Source organism: Bos mutus, chromosome 7, assembly GCF_027580195.1.
Source record: "Bos mutus isolate GX-2022 chromosome 7, NWIPB_WYAK_1.1, whole genome shotgun sequence".
Lineage (NCBI taxonomy): Eukaryota > Metazoa > Chordata > Mammalia > Artiodactyla > Bovidae > Bos > Bos mutus.
The window spans coordinates 25,409,652-25,429,098 of NC_091623.1; the positions used below are offsets into that span (position 1 = coordinate 25,409,652).

The 19,447-nt window shown below is 37.6% G+C and overlaps 1 protein-coding gene across 15 annotated transcripts in view; it reads right to left on the minus strand.

Annotated features, from left to right (window-relative positions):
* Window positions 1-19,447, minus strand: part of MCTP1 (multiple C2 and transmembrane domain containing 1) — a 572,148-nt gene that overhangs the window by 160,810 nt on the left and 391,891 nt on the right. For 13 of the 15 annotated variants that reach the window (XM_070373142.1, XM_070373137.1, XM_070373149.1 and 10 more), the window contains 5 exons: window positions 8,083-8,185; window positions 6,244-6,346; window positions 5,806-5,907; window positions 5,351-5,425; window positions 3,014-3,133 (listed from right to left, as the gene is read on the minus strand). In XM_070373142.1, the coding sequence (XP_070229243.1) occupies window positions 3,014-3,133; window positions 5,351-5,425; window positions 5,806-5,907; window positions 6,244-6,346; window positions 8,083-8,185 (503 nt within the window). Of the gene's footprint in view, window positions 1-3,007; window positions 3,134-5,350; window positions 5,426-5,805; window positions 5,908-6,243; window positions 6,347-8,082; window positions 8,186-19,447 lie in introns of those variants that run through there. The other 2 variants (XM_070373140.1, XM_070373151.1) reach the window with 2 other exon arrangements.

Here is a 19,447-nt window from a genome sequence, read left to right on the forward strand (position 1 = left end):
TGCTCTCCACTCTAAGTGACATCAGGACAAAAATGACTGTTTTTCCGTTTAAATTTCACTACTCTACATTTACTTTTGGATGCTAAATTAGAAAAGAAAAAGAAAACAGGATAGAAAAAAAGGCACTTAAACATGATAAAGTTTACTGATCTGGGCCTAAAACCAAGCAGCATAATGGTACAAACGCATGTGCTCCATGAGGCAGCTGCATTTATGAAAAAGTGGAACCAACATTATAATAATAGACCCGTGATCCATCAACAGGGAATGATGGGAACAATATGTTTGTATCAATGGGGTGCTGCTCATAGCCTCTCCTAATGGAAAGCAGTTCTTTTCAATAAACTGGCCTAAAAAGGCTCTGGTTATGCAATAAGATCTTTGAAACATTTCGTTTTTAAGTACATCATTTAATATGTAGAAGATGAATAAAAATCCTACCACGGCGTTTTCTTTTTTCTTGAATCGTTATGATGTTAAGATTACAAGGTACATATTTTAAAAGCTCTTTTGGAAAGGACATAATATCTGTGTGGCTTTGAGCAAGGTACTTAACTTTTTCGTGCCTCAGCTTCTTCCTCTGCAAACAGGAAAATAACAGTATCTACGTCAAATAAGGTTGCTGGGAATATTTAATTTACTAATGCACAAAAGACACTTTCATGCTGTAGTGATTGGAAAAGTGTTTGGGCACATAAATTTGTGATAGATATTTGTTATCATTATATAAGGGTTTTTTATATTAGAATTTAATCTGAGGTTAAAAGAGATGATGGATGGAGGATTATGAAATAATTTAGAATTTCAATATAAGGTCTAGGAAAAATTACTAAAAGGTATTAAGCTAAGCCTATCATCATTTAATCACTAGCTTTATTAGAGCAAACTCTTATCTATATGGCATCACTGAACAAAGTTTCTCCACATAAGAAAAATATTTCAGACTGACTGGATCACTGGTTGGTCTACTGATTTAGACAGGTGTTTACAACGGGAGCCTACTAAGGGGCTAGATGCTCTGCAGGTGATGCTGGAGTCCCAGGAGAAAAAAGCAGGGCCCCCATTCTCCTGGGACTCCTAGTTCAGGTCCGGATAAATGAAGCTGGGGTTGTTATCTGCTGTTTTAATGACATTCAACGGACTGAAATTCAATGCTTCTTTTTTTCAATGAAACCATTAATAATATTGCTTCTTCTCAAAATCACTGTTAACATGTATTCACATTGTAGTTTTCAGCCTGTTTTTTCACCATGGGTGTCAGGAGTCCCTTTTCCTACCTTTATTATAGCCTCCCCTGCCCCTCCTTCTTGAAAGCGTCTTGCATTCAGCTTGTTTCACAGGGTCGAGTCTGTTAGAAACTGACCACCAGCTAAAAGAGAGATCACCACCTTTATTCCCCAGTGAATTTTGACTCCCGTACAGTGAAATTACTCAAGGACTGTGTAGCTAAGCTTCTCAGAATTTCACTGGCTGATACATATATTTTTTCAATCAGTAGGAAATTGTGAGCAAAGTCCACCATCTTGGACTCACTGTACAGGAGAGATCTCTAGAAGCCAGATGAAGTTTGTGAAGACTTACATACACACCGCAATGCTGAAGTATCCAAAATGAAGGTTCCTAAACAAATGATATAATATACAGGTTTCTCTGTTTGCAAATGTCATAAATAGCTATGAAACAAAGAAGAGAAACAAAGATGGCAGCATGATGCTCTCGGCAGAATATTACTGTGTCTGCTATACGGCCCCCTAGAATCTGGGCGTCATGGCATAAAATACACACACAAACGCAACATCATTTTTTTTCCCCCGCATTAAGATTAAAGTGCCTCTATGATGCTGAAAAACAACCAAGTTTGCTTAACAGTACTCCAATGTATTTATCATGTGCAAGAGCTAAATAAAAGAATATTGAGAGAGGCAGATTTTCTTTTCTAAAACTTAATGATGATGCCAGTCGCTTTCTTCAAGGAGACAAGAACATGTCTATGGGAAGCAGGCTGCCTAACTTTCTGGTAACTCACAACACAAAGGGACGTGCACACTCTTTGTTCCAAGTGCTCAGACATTAATGAAAGTCCCGCACAAGGCCCAAGAGGAGGACAGGGCTCAAAGTATTGAACTGATGTGCCTACACTCATTTGAATGGTAATTCTAAAATGTTGACTTGTTACTATAATTAAAGCTCTTCTTGTAAGCCCCCCAAGATAAAGTCATAGTCCGCGAAACCCGCAAATATAAGGACACATAAGGGTACTCATATTCTAACAAGTATGACAATAAAATGAAAGATTTCAAAAGAACGACTCCACTTAAACTTCAGACTGAAATCCTGAATACGCAAAAATAATGTGAGAGCAGAAAAATCTCAGCTGAAGCTCAGAGGAAAGAATTCTCTCTGAATTTCTAGCTTTGCAAGTTGGTCTCATCAGCAATTTTTAAATAACCAAAGTAAAAGACCACCAGATGAATGTTGTCAGAGGACTCTGGAACTATCAAATTTCTCACTTGTACCTTTTTAAAAACTGGAAATCTCAGAAATAATAAAGCCTTCATCCACTTCCAACCGTGATTCACATTTTAAAGTATTACAACTAGCATTCTACTGCCAAAGATTTTCATATTTATCCTATACAATTAAAATGAGGATGGTCAAGATTCTTATTTTTTTTTTTTTTTTTTAACACTAAGGACTTTTCTTGGCCGGGCTATTGGGCTTTGGGATTATGCAACATGTAAAATTTTACTTTTTAACTGTCACAGAGAAAATTGCACATTGGCTGAGATGTCTTGTATTCCGGAAATCTGAGGCGGGGAGTGGGGATGTATTCTTGGACTCAGACCTTGAACATCCATCAGGTTCCTGCCCACGGCAAATCTGCCCAGTCAAATCTCAAAATAGAAGTTAAAAATGGCCACATCGACATAACTGTAACTAGAGCCACAGAAACATGCAGCTATGATTACCGAATTTAATGAATAACAATGTAAGGAATACAGTATGATCATACCACAAAAGCAGCGAGGCTCCTTGGGGGTGAATCCCAGTCAAAGCAACTATTAACATAGTATGCAGCATTTACGAGCACCATAACACAACGTTTCGTTCTGATAAAGTTCCTTAGCAGCAGCTGTAAAGGAAGATGAAAGCCATTATTAGAATTTGCAAGACTAAAACCCATCAGATATGCTAAAAAATTCTTCAAGTTTAATGTGACTTAATATGAATTCAGAAAGTTAATAAAGTTGTAAGAATATACCAAGCAATTTGGCTCACAACTTAGAGGGAGAGAGGTATATCTGGAGAAGGTGGAAAGAACTAAATTACAAGAGCAATTTCTAAGTTAAATATATTTGCATAAAGAGTACTATCATGCAAGCTGAGTTACCTCTGTTCAAAAGAAAAAAAAAATTCCAACGGATCAAAAACATTTTTTTTTTGACACTTAAAATGCTGAGAACTTTAAATATATTTAAAAATTCTGAAATCCTGTGCTTTTAAAATTCTTTAAATGCTTTCATTTCAAGATGTTTCAAAGTGAAATTGCTAACTTGGGATGTTTTTATTGAGGAGCTTAGAAAAAAACCTGTCAAGTATTGCTTTATTATAGAAAAAAGAATATTTTATCACCATTTCAGTAGGATCTCCCTTTCTTCCTATCATAGTCTCATTCCCCTTCTCTCTTTTCCCTCTTCCTCTCTCTTCCTCCCACAATAAATTTTACCCACATTTCTCATTACTTTTTCCTAATTTTGGATTTAGGGAAAAATGTATGGTAACCAAGTACTTTACAAAATATTTTCTTAGAAAAGGTATATGACAAGCTATTACATATAAAATATGCTACAAGAATATATTGTACAACACAAGAAATATAGCCCATATTTTATAGCAATGACAAATGGAACAAATCTTTAAAAATTGTGAATCACTATACTGTACACCTGTAACATAGAATATTGTGCATCAATTACACCACAATAAAAAAAAAAGAGACAAAAAATAAACGGTAGATATGGAACAAGATTAAGAGGTATATGGGAATTTATATAATTAAAAAATTTAAAACCAAGGTATGGCTAGAGCTGTAAGGCAAGCAGCCCATATACGAGATACAGATTCAAAAAATTACATACAGTTATGTTAATAATTAGAGTAATTATGTCTGCAGGTTAATATTTTGCTACTTACAAGTATATTTCAAGGCTAATCTGGTATTTTAAAGAAGTAGCTATGCAAAGTTAACTGGGCTTATATGGAAAACATCTGCATTTGTATGTACATATAGAAGCGTGTACATGCACAGCAGTTTAAACAAGTTAAAATTTCTTTCTGGCAAAGGAAAAAGTGCCCCTCTTTGTTTCCTTCTTGGCCCCTACTCACCTTTAAGAGTTTTACTATTTTTAAATATAACTGTGGAAAAATGTAATCTGTGTTTCCATTCAGATAGATATTACATTTGTACCTCCTGCACCGTCTTTAAACAACTAAAGTTTCCACTGTTTTGGGTGAAGTGATTGGAATGAAAACAAAGCAGTTTTGGTCTTCTAATAGCACAGAAAGTTATTAAAGATTCTAACACACAGATGGGTTCTGTAAACTGTAGAGTCTCAAATACATTTTATTTTAGCTGTGTTAATTGGAAGTAAACAACTTTTAAAAGGGGAAACCTAGTGTTCTTTTCTTAACTTGATATCAAATCAACTTTAAAGCTACAAGTCTAATTACAAGATATCAAGTCTAAAATTCCTTTCTGATAGGAAAATCAGGGTTCCTGATTTTCTACGTCCTCAGCTAAAAATGCCAATAAAAGTTCACTTCTAAAAGATCATAGTCAAAATCTAATTAACAGAAAGGTCTCCCTTAAAAGATAGAGCCCCCTCTCTTGTGGATTAGAGGGAAAAGCTAAATGCTGGGCTTGCTTTACACACACCTGCATCATACCTGTGGGTGGTCTGGATGTATATTTGAACCTCAGCTTTTGGTGTTCTCATTTACACACTCCATGGCAATCAAATTGTATTTTATGTTCAAAATGATCATTCTTTTGCTAACGCATGAATACATATCCATTCTATGCAGAGCCTACAGTATCCCCTTTCCTTTCTGACCACCCCCATCCAACTTATTAGTTTGGTATTGTCCTTGTTTGATCTTTCAAGGAAAAGAAGGGAAGAGAGAAAAAGAAAGAAGAAAAGAAAGAGCCATTTCACATCAGTAGATGATCAAACATTCCATAGTCTTTCCCCACCCGCCCCACACCTCCAAAGTTTATTTGAATTTCCATAGATGTTTTACAGATAAAATCAGGTCTTCCCAGAGGGATTCATCTTTCCTCGCTGTTTACCTGTTTAGAGAGTCTGTTTTCCTCTTCAATGTACTTCTGTTCTTTGGGTATTAATGTTCGTAAGCTGGCTTTCACCTATACATCAACATATGTGTCTGTTATGGATGAATATATTACAAACGTTTACAAGTTTTTCACGCAGTTCAATTTGCAATCATTGCTAAAGTTTCAAAGTCCTGGCTGCGGTTCCCAGAAAATATAAATGTATACAGTGGCACATGCATGCGCTTCCACTTCTGATGCCGGCAGGCAGTGGCCACAGCACAGCCGCAGCGGCAGCCGCCAACGATAACAGAAAGTGTGGGTGTGCCAGGCAGTGGCAGAAGCGTATTCTCCAGGATACATCAAGGTTTAGAGAAAATGAGGGATGACAGAAATTCTCTACAAATCAGGAACAAAAGCTTTCATGAAACTGAACTCTTTAGCAGTACAAAAAAGCCAAAGTTAAGACTTACAGCATTAAAAATCACATCTATTTCAAGATAGATGACCCCCTTTGTTGGCCCTGTCAGCTGCTTGTTTTTCAAGACGTAGGCTTTCTGTTCACCATTTTGAATCTGCGGGAAAAGGACATGACAGCCGTCTGTCTCGCGGTCTCCACTGAATACACTCCCTCAGTGACCTTTGACCCCCAGCTGCTGAAACTGACAGAGAACCCAAAACAACTGTGGCAATTCTGACAAGTACCTGTTCATTACCAGGATCAAGTCTGTCAGGAAAAATTAACTATCATGGGATTCAACATGGCCGTGAATTGAGTATGTTAAAATTTTTAGTGTTCTTATTACAGACCTTGGTTGAGAAATGACAGATATAGAGCTGAGGGTTTTTTTTTTTTTTTTTTCCTTGAGCAAAAGCAACACAGAGCTGTGTGTCAGGTGAATAAAACTTACGGACAGCAAGGGTATAGCAACTTTGCCCAGAAAGTCAGCACTTCGATCCCGATCTTCATCATAAACTGTCACTTCCAAAACTGAATGGATATCTTTAATGTTGCTGCAAAATAAATATATGTAAGGGGGGGGGAAGACTTCATCAGTGGGGAACAAGAACACAAATGCTTTTGAAAATTTAGATAGTTCCAGCTGATTTGGTGTATATGTGTTTTATGTATGCTATTTGCATAGACATGTACGTAGGGCAGCTTGGTATCTGACAGAATTTCCCACAATGCATCTTAGTAGACAGCAGTGATGGTTCTATTATCTGGAACTTTGAATACAATTTTAAGTTATAATTTTTCAATAAAATATAACTTCCATCTGGATGGCCACAGAATAAATCACTGTTTTAAAAAAAAAACCCATCAATAAGCGGCACTGATTTTTTTAGGCTTTTCCTTCTTCTCATTATTACAATAATTCCTATCTTCTTATAACTCCCACATAAAACATCACCAGGTTTGATTTCAGCAAGAGTCACAGTATATTTTGTATCATTTGTCTTTTTTTTAAATAATTTTTATCCACAGCTCTCATCAAAATGCTAACTTATTTCTGTTAAGTTTATAGTAAAAATTAACTACACAGAATACAGAATGGAGAAAATGTAACATTGATAGCTATTGTACCACCCTAGGATTTAGAAATTAAGTAGTGCTCCATTATGTTCCAAAGACAACACATGCTAATAAACAACTGTGCAAGCTCTTCATATTTTTGTTTCTAGAAAAATAAGCCCCAATTGTTGACAGCATTTATTCTTTGATCAAACTGTTTACCAAGAAAACATGAATTAAGAGAAAACAAAAAATGAATATATTCATTACTGAAAGACTGCAGCCACATGTGAGAAGAGGCTTTATCAGAACACAATCAATTAATGGCTTTGATAATAATCAAACCTATTCATTCAATTATGCATTCCAGAGAAAAACACTCTCCACAACCTTCTTAGGAGTGCAAGTCTCCTGACCAGGCTTTCATGTCTTATAAAAATGTGAAATTCTTTAAAGATAAATTGGTCAGATAATTAAATCTGATTAGTTACTGGATCTTAAGCAAGGACATTATAAGAAATTAATGAGGAATTTAGCAGTTTCTCATATACAAAAAAAAAAAACTATGTTAGAAAACTTTTAAGAAGTACTTCTATTTGGAGAGTTTTCCTTTGTTCAGAGTTCATTTCTAAAGCCCAGCTTAAAAAAAAACCCCACAAATTTAGGAGATACTACAGAGTAGCATTGGCAGCTTTTACAGTGAATGACTGGAAAGATTTACAAACTTTTTAAAACAAAAAGAAAATTAACTCAAAGGGTTTTTTTTTGGGGGGGGGTGGGTAAGTAGGACAGTACTTAATATTCTTATTGTGGCTAAAATGCAACAAACCAAAACTAAAACATCTGCTGAATCTGAGACTGGATTGTTTGCTGATTTGAGCAACGGAACAAATAGAGCTTTGTCCTCCTTGGTGTCAATGCAATTGGGGAGAATTTCAATAGAAAGTATAAAAGGAAGAAGCAGTATGGCAATTCAGTTAATGGGAGCAAAATCCTTAGTCAAAAAAATGCACAGCTTAAAAAAAATATCTGTATAAACACACACAAAAATTGTATACCCTTTCCCCAGTTTTACTCTCAGGAAGGCAATGCAATTATGCAATTCACTGTTGCTGGCAAAGGCAGGCCAGATGCACCGAGCTGTTAATCAGTTAAGAAAAAACACACAAAAATCTCGAAAATAAATATCGTTTAGCATCATTCTTGAAGCGAGCTCAAGGTAACGGCTACTTACAATGTGAAGACTTTGTTCCACTCAGGGTTCAGATTTTTGTAGACAGTATGTGTTAGCAGCCTATCGTTGTTCAGCTCAACCACACAAAATGGGTCACTTTTACCTACAAGAAATATGGGGGGGAACAGTTTTAGTGTAAATAGCACCCACAGCTATCAGTATCATGACCACGACCACATCTCTTTTCTAAAAAGTTTTACAGAAAACAGAAAGCAAAGTACAATTTTAAAAATTGAAAAAACGAACAAACATTAATATAGAGTTAGATGTAACAGGGTGAGGTTAACAGTTGTGATTCAGAGCAATTTAGAACTTGAAAAAAGTTTTAAAGCGCTAATTTATATGGCTATTTTAATTTGCATATTTTGTTTTTACAAAAATAATACTGTAACTGCCAATTATGAGGGCAAATGTGATATGTGCCCATCCCTAAATCAGCTTTTATTTAATTTAATGATCATTTGAAAGGTTCAGCCCCTTCACGTTACATGCATAAAGTTGCATGTATTTTCCAACTCATCTGAGTCACTAGGAACTTGTAATAGAAATTCCTAAACAAGTTTATTTTGGGAAAACCGCTATATTGCAGAACTACAATATTTTAATCCGACTTTAGATTCTCTTTTGAAATATCTATGGCATCACAAAAAGGTAAATTAGACCCTCTGAGGCAGAAAAAAATTCTGCCATTTGAAACTTAACCTCAACAAACCAATCTGCATGCTAAAGAGATGTATTTTTCCTGTCCACGGAGAGTAAAGGATTTGGAAGTTATCACATGTTTACAGCCACTCTGTGCAACCATAGTCAAACCTCATCTATTCAGTAATTATACCTTGTGATGTCCTCAATATTTTTGTAATGTCATGTCCTATATTATAAGAACCTGTAAAGTCAGAGGCTCTATGGGGGCAGTATTAATGATATTAGTGCAGCATGTAATTTGTTTGATACCTTATACAAATGACAATGAAATCAATATTTAGACAAAGCTGTCCAGAGGTCATCTCTTTTAAACGACAATATTGATTTAGACTACATAAGAGGTTAATGTGCATATTATTAACTTTAATGATAAAGAATAATTGTTTTAAATGCATTGTGAATTGTAGTCACAGTAGTTTACACTTCTGTGAAAGCTTAAATATCATTGAAGATTTTCCTATTAAAATTTAATAGGAAAGAATTCATTAGCTAGCAAGGACAGATAAGCTATGTATTCCCACACAGCAGTGTATTTACTTTCCATATTGTAATATTTAAAATGAGCTGTACAAACTTTGACTTACCTTTAATTTAACTTTGACTTACCTTTTAATCTACCTCTTTATTAATTTTACATTATAAAAGAGATTTAATATGTGTGTGTTAGTTTGGTGGCCTCATACAGCCCAGGATAACTGCATAATTTAACATTATGGTAGTCTTTTCAATTTTGGGCCTTGGGATTAATTTTCAATAAAGAATAAAGAACTGAAAGTCTTTCAGGTCTGGTGAAAATTTCACCCTTGACTTAGGATCTGTGTTTTCTTCCCCCACATTCTTCACTCCTCTTCCCCTACCTGCTACCAACCTCATTCGTAACTCATACGTGCCATGAAAGATAGTATTCAAAAGTATTTTGTTCATTAATTCATCTTATAGTAGGTTTTATTTGCCACATCAACTTTATTTTGTCCCAGAGAATTTAGATAAAAGCATGAAAAGTAGATTAGTTTTCAAAACCTTAGTTGCTCTTAAGACTCATATTAAACATTGTCTTTCCACCTAGCTATGCTGGAGCAAAAGAACACAGCACATAAGCTACAACCTCAACTAGTTTATAAAAGGTTTGGAGAGATAAAATATATCTATATATAACAAGCAGAGAGAATATTAAAGCCATATTTATGACAGAATCTACAACAAAACAAGAACTACTTCACTTTCACTTTAGATGAAATGATAAACTTCAAAAACACTTAAAAGACAAGTATAAGTCTCACATTTCCTTGGACTTCCTTGTAATTTTTCTTATGCACATGTACATCCATATTAATCTTAACCAGTAAAAATAAGTACAAAAAAATAGCACTTCTTGGTATTTTTGTTCCCTTATTTTCACTTGCTATACTCCAATTGTTAATACTATTCTATTTCAATTAACTTGGTTTTACTTGCCCTCAAATGATCAACAATGTGTGATAGATTCAGTCAAAACTGAACAACTTCTCCAATAACAAGACACAAGAACAAACTCTAGAGACTGAAATCTATGCTGGAAAACTTCTACGAACAGAGGATGAAAATGTTGACTTTTTCCCACGGGAAATTATATTCAGTTGTTTAAGCAAAGAGCTGGACTCTACTGGGCAACCGAGCAACAACAAGACTGAATATAATACTTTCAACCAACCCCATGGAAAGTCTCCCAAATCATCACCTTCTTTGTTACTATATCCTTATTTGCTGACAATAGAAGACCTAGGTCAGTGGTTGGCCAAAGGATTATAAAAAAACAAAATCTGTGCTTAATGTTTAATATTATTCATATTCTGCTAAGAAACTAATGTATTTATCAAACCCTATGTCTATGAGGTAGTTGCAATCCATATTTTGTTGCTATTTAGTTGATTATTTCTCCAAACCATTTTAGGGAAAACCAGTAATAGCCATCTATCACCACATTACTTAACCCCTCAGTTACTCTTTCCTATTAGAATAAAGTTGTTAAAGAACTAGAGACAACACCAAAAACACTGCAAGAGGTTTCTAAAGCCACTTCTCAGTCATTTTGCTATTCAAACTTCCAGTGGCATACCATCAATGGCAAAGACATTCTCCTATCAGCACCTATCTTAATAACTTGAAATGGGCAAGCAATGTAATTTTTAAGAGATCACGTTAGACAATATGCAGAATAGAATGGTGATTACATTAAAAAAGAAAGTCTTTTGCTTAAGAAAGACCAAACATGTTTTGATTTATACTGATTTTTTCCAATCTGAAATCTATTATTCTTACACTTCAGTTCAGTTCATTCAGTTCAGTCACTCAGTCATGTCCAACTCTTTGCGACCCCATGAATCGCAGCACGCCAGGCCTCCCTGTCCATCACCAACTCCCGGAGTTCACCCAGACACACATCCATTGAGTCAGTGATGCCATCCAGCCATCTCATCCTCTGTCGTCCCCTTCTCCTCCTGCCCCCAATCCCTCCCAGCATCAGAAGCTTTTCCAATGAGTCAACTCTTCGCATGAGGTGGCCAAAGTACTGGAGTTTCAGCTTTAGCATCATTCCTTCCAAAGAAATCCCAGGGCTGATCTCCTTCAGAATGGACTGGTTGGATCTCCTTGCAGTCCAAGGGACTCTCAAGAGTCTTCTCCAACACCACAGTTCAAAAGCATCAATTCTTCGGCACTCAGCCTTCTTCACAGTTCAACTCTCACATCCATACATGACCACAGGAAAAACCATAGCCTTGACTTACACTTCTTACACTTACGGTCATATTAAAGACTGTGATCAGTGACAGGAACTAATCCATGTCAAGGGTATTTTCATTTTTCCAAAAACTTCTTCCCAAATTTAACCCACTTTTGATGCCTTTTCAGTATCTATTAAAATCCATGTTATATGGTATGTACATGTGTGCTCAGTTGCTTCAGTCGTGTTTGACTCTTTGCAGCTCTATGGACTGTAGCCCACAAGGCTCCTCCATCCATGAGATTCTCCAGGCAAGAATATTGGAGTGGGTTACCATGCCCTCCTCCAGGGGATCTTCCCAACCCAGGGATCAAACCTGTGACTCTTACCTCTAACCTGCATTGCAGGCGGGTTCTTTACCACTGTGCCACCTGGGAAGCCCATCATATGGTAGGCCATATAGTTTTTCATCTCCAATCTCAAGGTCCTTAAAGTTCTTTACTTGAGCTATATCACACCTTTTGTGTCCTCAAATATTATAAGTACTTCCAGAGCTTGGGGCATGGCATTAAAGTCCAGTGTGAAAGGCCAGTGGTCTGGGAGGAAGAGCCTAAACTTTGGAGGCAGAGCAAGCTGAGACTGAATACTCACTCTGGGACTCTGGGCCAGTTCCCATACCCCTTCAACAGTGACAGTAATGGTCCCGTGCAGATAATAGCTAGAATATAAGTAATAAAATGTCTGGTATACTAGCAAGGGCCTCAATAAAATATAGCAATAATAAGGGCAATAATAATACCAATAAGGGGAATTACAATACTTACTGCAATCATTGCAGACATTTTCTGAGTTATTATATAAGCCCAACATAATGTTTTCATTCATTTGCTCAAAAAATTTTATGATTCCTCTATGAGAAAGATGCTTTTACTCTTTCTATTTTACAGAGAGGAAGCTGAGGCTGGGTGATTATATAACTCACCAGGTCACACAGGTTGTAGTAAAACCATCATTCAAACTCAAGTCTATCTGACATTTAGAGCCCTTGATCTATCCCCTTAGTTGCTCAGTCATATCTGACTCTTTGTGACTCCATGGACTGTAGCCTGCCAGGCTCTTCTGTGTATGGGATTCTCCAGGCAAGAATACTGGAGTGGGTTGCCATTTCCTTCTCCAGGGGAGCTTCCTGACATAGGGATCGAATCTAGGTCTCGTGAATTACAGGCAGATTCTTTACCATCTGAGCCACCAGGGAAGCCTCAACTGTGCCATGCCATATCTCAGTATTTAGTGAGTCACACCCATGGAAAGGCTGGGTGATGTCTTATCTGCAGATTCATTTATTCAACAAATGCTTATCGCTTACCATATACCAGGCATCTTCTATGTGCTGAGGACACAGACATGCATAAAACAACTTTAAAAACTGCTGAACTTGCAGAGTTTGCATTGAAGAAGAAAGACAATGGATAAGAACATGTTAGAGTATTTTAAGAAAGTGAGAGTATTTTAGAAAGGGCTAAGTACTATAGAGAAAAATTAATTTGAGAAGATCAATGAGGAGGTAAGGAGTGCTGCTATATATGCACACTTTTAAAAAGGACAGCCAGAGGGGGTCTCAGTGAGAAAGCAACAAGTGGGCAAAGAAATGAAAGAGGCAAGAGAGTGACCCTTGGCCAGAGAAAATGACTGTGCCTGGTGTTTCCAGGAATCTCCAGAAAGCTAGTGTGACTGGAGGAATGGATGGGGAGTAGGAAGGAGTAGTAGACGACATAGTCGGAGAGGTACGGGGAGGGTGGCCAGTCTCTGGAGGAGTTTGCTTTCATTCTAAGTGCTAGGGAAAGGTTTTGGAGGGATCTGGGTTGAGACGCAACAGGATCTGATGGCTGCCATTTGTAAAATAAGGTAGAGGGAGGGCAATGAAGGAGATAGGAAGAAGAGTTAGTTAGGAGGATATTACAATAAACTATGTGGTATAAAGCGATCAGATTCTGGATATATGTTGATGGTAGAACCAACAGAATTTGCAGATATCAATATTGAACAATCTATTATGCCTGATATTATTATTTGGAAACGGAAAACAATCTATTGAGCTTAGCCAAGTCAGTCTCTTTTGGCAAGGACAAGAAGTATTCAACAAAGTGCTCTGACTAGCTATTTCTAGACTTCAGAAGAGGAACATTTAGGCCAGGCCATTTTATCTTTAGCGTCCATTCATCTTTTCTTTCTAAAAAGTTATGTTTTTACAGTTATCAGTGTGGATGCCAACATTAGGTCTTTACACACTATGCTATTTTTGACTAATTTAGAAAGTATCCTTCTGCCATTGCATGATTCAAGGGCAATTAAAAATTAACAGCAATCGCAACCAAAATAAGAGTAAACATACGATATTAAATACCATGAGCTTACTACTAGAAAGCCCGCACGACAGTTTTGTTTTAAAGAAGTGGCTACACATAGTTGATGTGCTTATCTGGTTTGCTAAATGATGCTTTAAATGACTGGCTTTTCAGTTCCTAAATTTTGCCGTCTTGATTAGACGCCACTTAAACAAACAAAAACAATCACAGAAATACCAGTGATGGGCCTAACCATTCATTATCTGCTTAATTATTCCTTCTTTTCATGCTTTTATCATTCTGGTTAGGCCCTGTGGCCTGCTGCTTTGCTTGCTGAGGGTACTGGAGGACAGGCACTGACTACAGGAGGCAGCGTTGATGTCTGCAGAGTGCGCTGTACTTTGCAAAGCTCTAGAGAGTGAGACACCCACTCCAGTGTTCTTGCCTGGAGAATCCCAGGGACGGGGAAGCCTGGTGGGCTGCCGTCTCTGGGGTCGCACAGAGTCGGACACGACTGAAGCGACTTAGCAGCAGCAGCAGAGAGCGAGGCAGAACTGGCTCCTGTTATCGTTTTATTCGATACCGTCAGGCTAGGAGAGCAAGGAATGAAGGCAGCATCCAAGGTTGCAGTGTACTTTGTTTCCAGCCGTTTGGGGCTATTTGAAGAGCATGCGTGTCTGGGAACAAAGATTATATAATCTCTTTTTCCCCTCTTACTCATTCTTGTTGGAAGACTAAAGCAGACCTGTGGGTACCAACCGGCTCTCCCTTAACTTTCACTATTTTAGATAAAAAGTGCCCATCTCTCTCCTTTCCAGTGCAGGAAACTGGAGATTTTGGGTTGGATGCAAGACAGAAATCGCAGCAGTGCTGGATGAGGATGGGGCAGCGGGGTTGACTGTGTTACCCACCAGGACAGCTACAAGAGAATCTTCACCTTCTTTGACAGCATGGCCATTTCCCATGTCGACGATTTCTAGAGAGTTGCAGGAATATATTTTGAAGCTATTCATTACTTATTGAGTGTCTGCTTGTCTTTCCCCAGAATTCTAAGTATGATTAAGGCATAGTCCAAAAACCTAAGAGAGCTCTATATTTGGCAAAACTAATACAATTTTGTAAAGTTTAAAAATAAAATAAAATTGTAGTTGGAAAAAATAAATAAATAAAATAAAACAAATGGGATAAAGTACCCCTTAGCCCATTTTTTTTAAAAGACACAGTCCAGCTCTCAAAACACACACAATTTAGTAGGCACAAAAGACACATAAATAGACAATAATAATGCAGGGTTGTGAGTGCTGTAATAAAAGTGAGTAAAGAGTGCAGAGGAAGTGTATCATTCTCTAAGTTTAGAACAGGAAGGGGCAAAGAAAATGAAGACTTTTTCCCGATGGAGATGACTCTGGTGATCTATGGTAATTACACCTCTGTCACCAGCAATTTTAGAAGTGAAGGACTTTCAGATTTGTGCTAAGGAATATTTAGTTTAAATCTATTTGTATATCCCTTTAATAGGGTCTCTGTAACACAAAACCTAGATCTATATTATATAACAATTATAATATGGGAGTGGGTTGCCATTTCCTATTTCAGGGGTTCTTCCCCACTCAGGGATCAAACCCATATCTCTTGGGTCTCCTGCATTGGCAGGTGGCTTCTTTACCACTGGGCCACCTGGGAAGCCCATGAGATAGATACTTACAAATATTATGTTAGGACTGATGCATTTCTCCATAATCTGGTTTAATACTAAGGGCTATCTTTTTTTTTTTTTCTATGAAATTTTATAGGGAAGAAAATCTCCCAAGAGAATTAAAATTAGGAGGAGACTATTTCACCTTGACTTATAAAAATAAACCTGTAACAGATTTTGAAGCATCTACTGTATTACTTCAGCTCTTCTTATGGTGGAAAGACATTCCTATAACCATAAAAATAAACGTCAGAAAAGTCTCCAATGGGCATCTCTTCTGGCAATCTTCAAACTGGCAGTCAGGATTAAACAGGATGCACTGACGGGCTGCTGCTGCTGCTGCTAAGTCACTTCAGTCGTGTCCGACTCTATGCGACCCCATAGGCAGCAGCCCACCAGGCTCCCCCGTCCCTGGGATTCTCCAGGCAAGAACACTGGAGTGGGTTGCCATTTCCTTCTCCAATGCATGAAAGTGAAAAGTGAAAGTGAAGTCGCTTAGTCGTGTCCGACTCCTAGCGACCCCATGGACTGCACCCTACCAGGCTCCTCTGTCCATGGGATTTTCCAGGCAAGAGTACTGGAGTGGGGTGCCATTGCTAATTCTCTCTTACTCCTAGCCCTGGCTCTCTGAGGTCACCATACTGACATATTTACAAAGAACTGTGGGAAAGTCAGCACTACCCTTGTTTTGTGGGCAAGCAGATGATTCCAGCTCATGCAGACAACTGGTTTGAGCATTGAAGCCACTCAAGAGATACTGAATGATATTCCTGCTCCCAGAATAGAAAGTCAGTCCCAATCCATCAGTGGTGGGCTTTGTCCAAGGTCCTTTGGCTGCTGACAAGGAGCACCGTTTGCTGGGTGTGATGTGTTATAAAAACGTGTGCGTGTGGAGGCCCTGTGACCCCCTCTTTGTTGGCATGTCTCTGAAAACACAGAGGCTTTCAGTAGCACTGAAAGCAATTCATACCCACAAGGGCCTTTTATTTGGGGCTACTTGGCCCAAATCAAGCTCATTGGTTTAACTTCCTCAGTTGCCACAACTCGAAATGGTTATAATTAATCTTAAAAAATCACAATCAAGGTTGCCATCTTTCTATAAACTGGAATTAAATCCTAGCATATAACAAGGTTATAGTTGAGGAATCCCACAGGGTCCACCAAAATAAAGAGCAGCCTATATCAGAGACATCTTCCAATCCTCTCCTTATCACTGGAGGTGAGGCTTTGGCCTTAGCTTTTTTCATTGACTGCCCTCAATATACTTTAAACATCTGGTTGGTATAATTACATTAGCTGACACTCTTCACTAGGTTCCCACTGGGTCTGGCTCTGGACTAATAATAATAGGGCTTCTCTTTTTTTAGTTAAGGCATGAAACAGGTGTCATAGTGGCAGAAAAAATGCGCCCTCTAACTTTGTGGTTCTTGGTCCAGTAGGTCTTTCCTCACAGTGAAGATTTTGTAATGCCCTCCTCTCACTATTCTGAAATATATAAGAATAACCTGTAAGTTATCTCAACATTTAATATGATGCTTTAATGCTATTATTCAGAGGACTAAACAGAAAGTTGTATACAATTAAGTCATACATTTATTTATTTAACAAATTTTTATTGTTAAAAGATTTATTCAACAAATATTTATTGAGTATCTACTCTTTGCCAGGTCATGAAGGAACTGGCTGCCCACTCCAGTATTCTTGCCTGGAGAATCACATGGACAGAGAAGCCTGGCGGGCTAGAATCCATGGGGTCACAAAGTGTTGGACGTGACTGACCGATTCACAGACAGATGAAAAACAAAATAAGGTCTCTGCTCTCCTGGAGCTTGCTTGCAGTGGGGACGGAGAAGAAAGAGGATGGATATTGAACATAATTAATAAGTAGATTATATGGTATGCTAGAGTGATGTATGTTAACAGAAGATGGAAAAGTAGAGCAAGATAAGGGGTTTGAAGAGTGTGGGGAAGGTCACAGTTTATATATTAATTATGGTGTCTGGAGTAGACCTCACTGATAAGGGGAGCCTAAGCAAAGGACTGAAGGAAGTGAAGAAGCAGCTAAGGGGATATCAGGAGAAAAGTGCTCAGGCAGTGGGGGGAGCCACAGAGAAAGTCTGGTGTCCTCTGGGACTCTGATAGGGGGGCAAAGTGAGCAACGGGAAGAATAACAGGCCAGAGATATAACAGGGAACCAGGCCATGAAGTACCTTGGAGGTAATTCTAAGGTCTTTGGTGTTATGTAGCAGCCATCAACAAGACTTGAGTAAAGAATACGTATTTAAGGGTGCAATCTAGAGTCAGATGATCATGAAGCAGAGTTTAAAGCTATATTAGTGTCTATATTTAGTCATGTAGGACCTGGGACAATTTTCGCTATTTATGTCTAGTTGTCTAATAGTGTCACTATTTATTACTGCCTAATTTTTTAAAAGACAATTAGTATCCCCAACACCCAATACAAATAGTGCTCCCCAATCACTGTGGCAACTTAATTCCCCTACAGATGTCTAAAGTACTGAGGGGGCAATACTGCCATCTCCCAACTGAGAATCATTTCCCACAGCAACAGTTTTTAAACATTTTGGTTTTAGGAACTCAAAGGTTATTGAGGATCTCAAAGAGCTTTTTTTGGTGAGTGGGTTATATCTATCAAAATTTACCATTTTAGAAATTAAAATTGAGAACACGTTAAAACATACTGTGTTCTTGGGCTGAAAAAATCAAAATGACCATACTACCCAAGGCAAGCTACATATTCAATATCATCTCTGCCAAAATACTAAAGACATTTTTCACAGAACTAGAACAAATAATTTTAAAATAAGAATGGAAACACAAAAGAGCCTGAATAGCCAAGGCATTCTTGGGAAAGAAGAACAGACCTGAACAGAGTCATGCTCCCTGACTTCAGACTATATCACAAAGCCACAATAATCAAAATAGCATAGTGCTGGCCCAAAAACAGACACATAGATTAATGGAACAGAACACAGCACCCAGGAACAAACTCAGTTACCTATAGTCACTTAATCTATGACAGAGGAGGCAAAAATATACAATGGAGAAAAGACAGTCTTGAAGAGTGCTGGGAAAACTGGACAGCTACATGTACAATGAGATTAGAACATTTCCTCACACCGTACACAAAAATAAATGCAAAATGGACTACAGACCTAAATGTAAGACTGAAAACTCCTAGAGGAAAACATAGGCAGAAGAGTGTTTGACATAAATCATAGCAATATTGTTTTCTGGATCTGTCTTCTAAAGCCAGGAAGTAAAAAAAAAAAAAAAAAAAAAAACAAATTGGACATAATTAAACTTTATTCTTTGGCATTGCAAAGGAAACCACTGATAAAATGAAAAGTCAACCTGCTGAATGGAAGAAAATATTTGCAAATGATATGACTATTAAGAAGTTAATAGCTAAGATATATTATCATCTCATACAACTCAATATAAAAAAAACCTGATTACAAAATGAGCAGAATACCTGAATAGACATTTTTCCAAAGAGGAAAGGCAGATGGTCAATAGGCACATGAAAAGATGGCCAACATTGCCAGTCATCAAGGAAATACCAATCAAAACCACAATTACATACCACCTCACACCTGTCATCATTTCTGTAATCAAATTTAGAGGAACGTAATCAGGATGTAGAGGAAAAAGAACTCTCATATACTGTTGTTTGGAATTTAAACTGGTATAGTCAGGACTCTATTGGTGGCCCAGTGGCTAAATCTCTCTAAATCTCAATATAGGAGACCTGCATTCAATCCCTAGTCAGGGAGCTAGATCCAGCTTGCCACAACTCAGACCTGCTGCAGCCAAATGCATAAACAAACAAACTGGTACAGCCATTCTGGAAAATGATATGGAGGTTTCTCAAAAAAACTAAAAATACAATTTTTC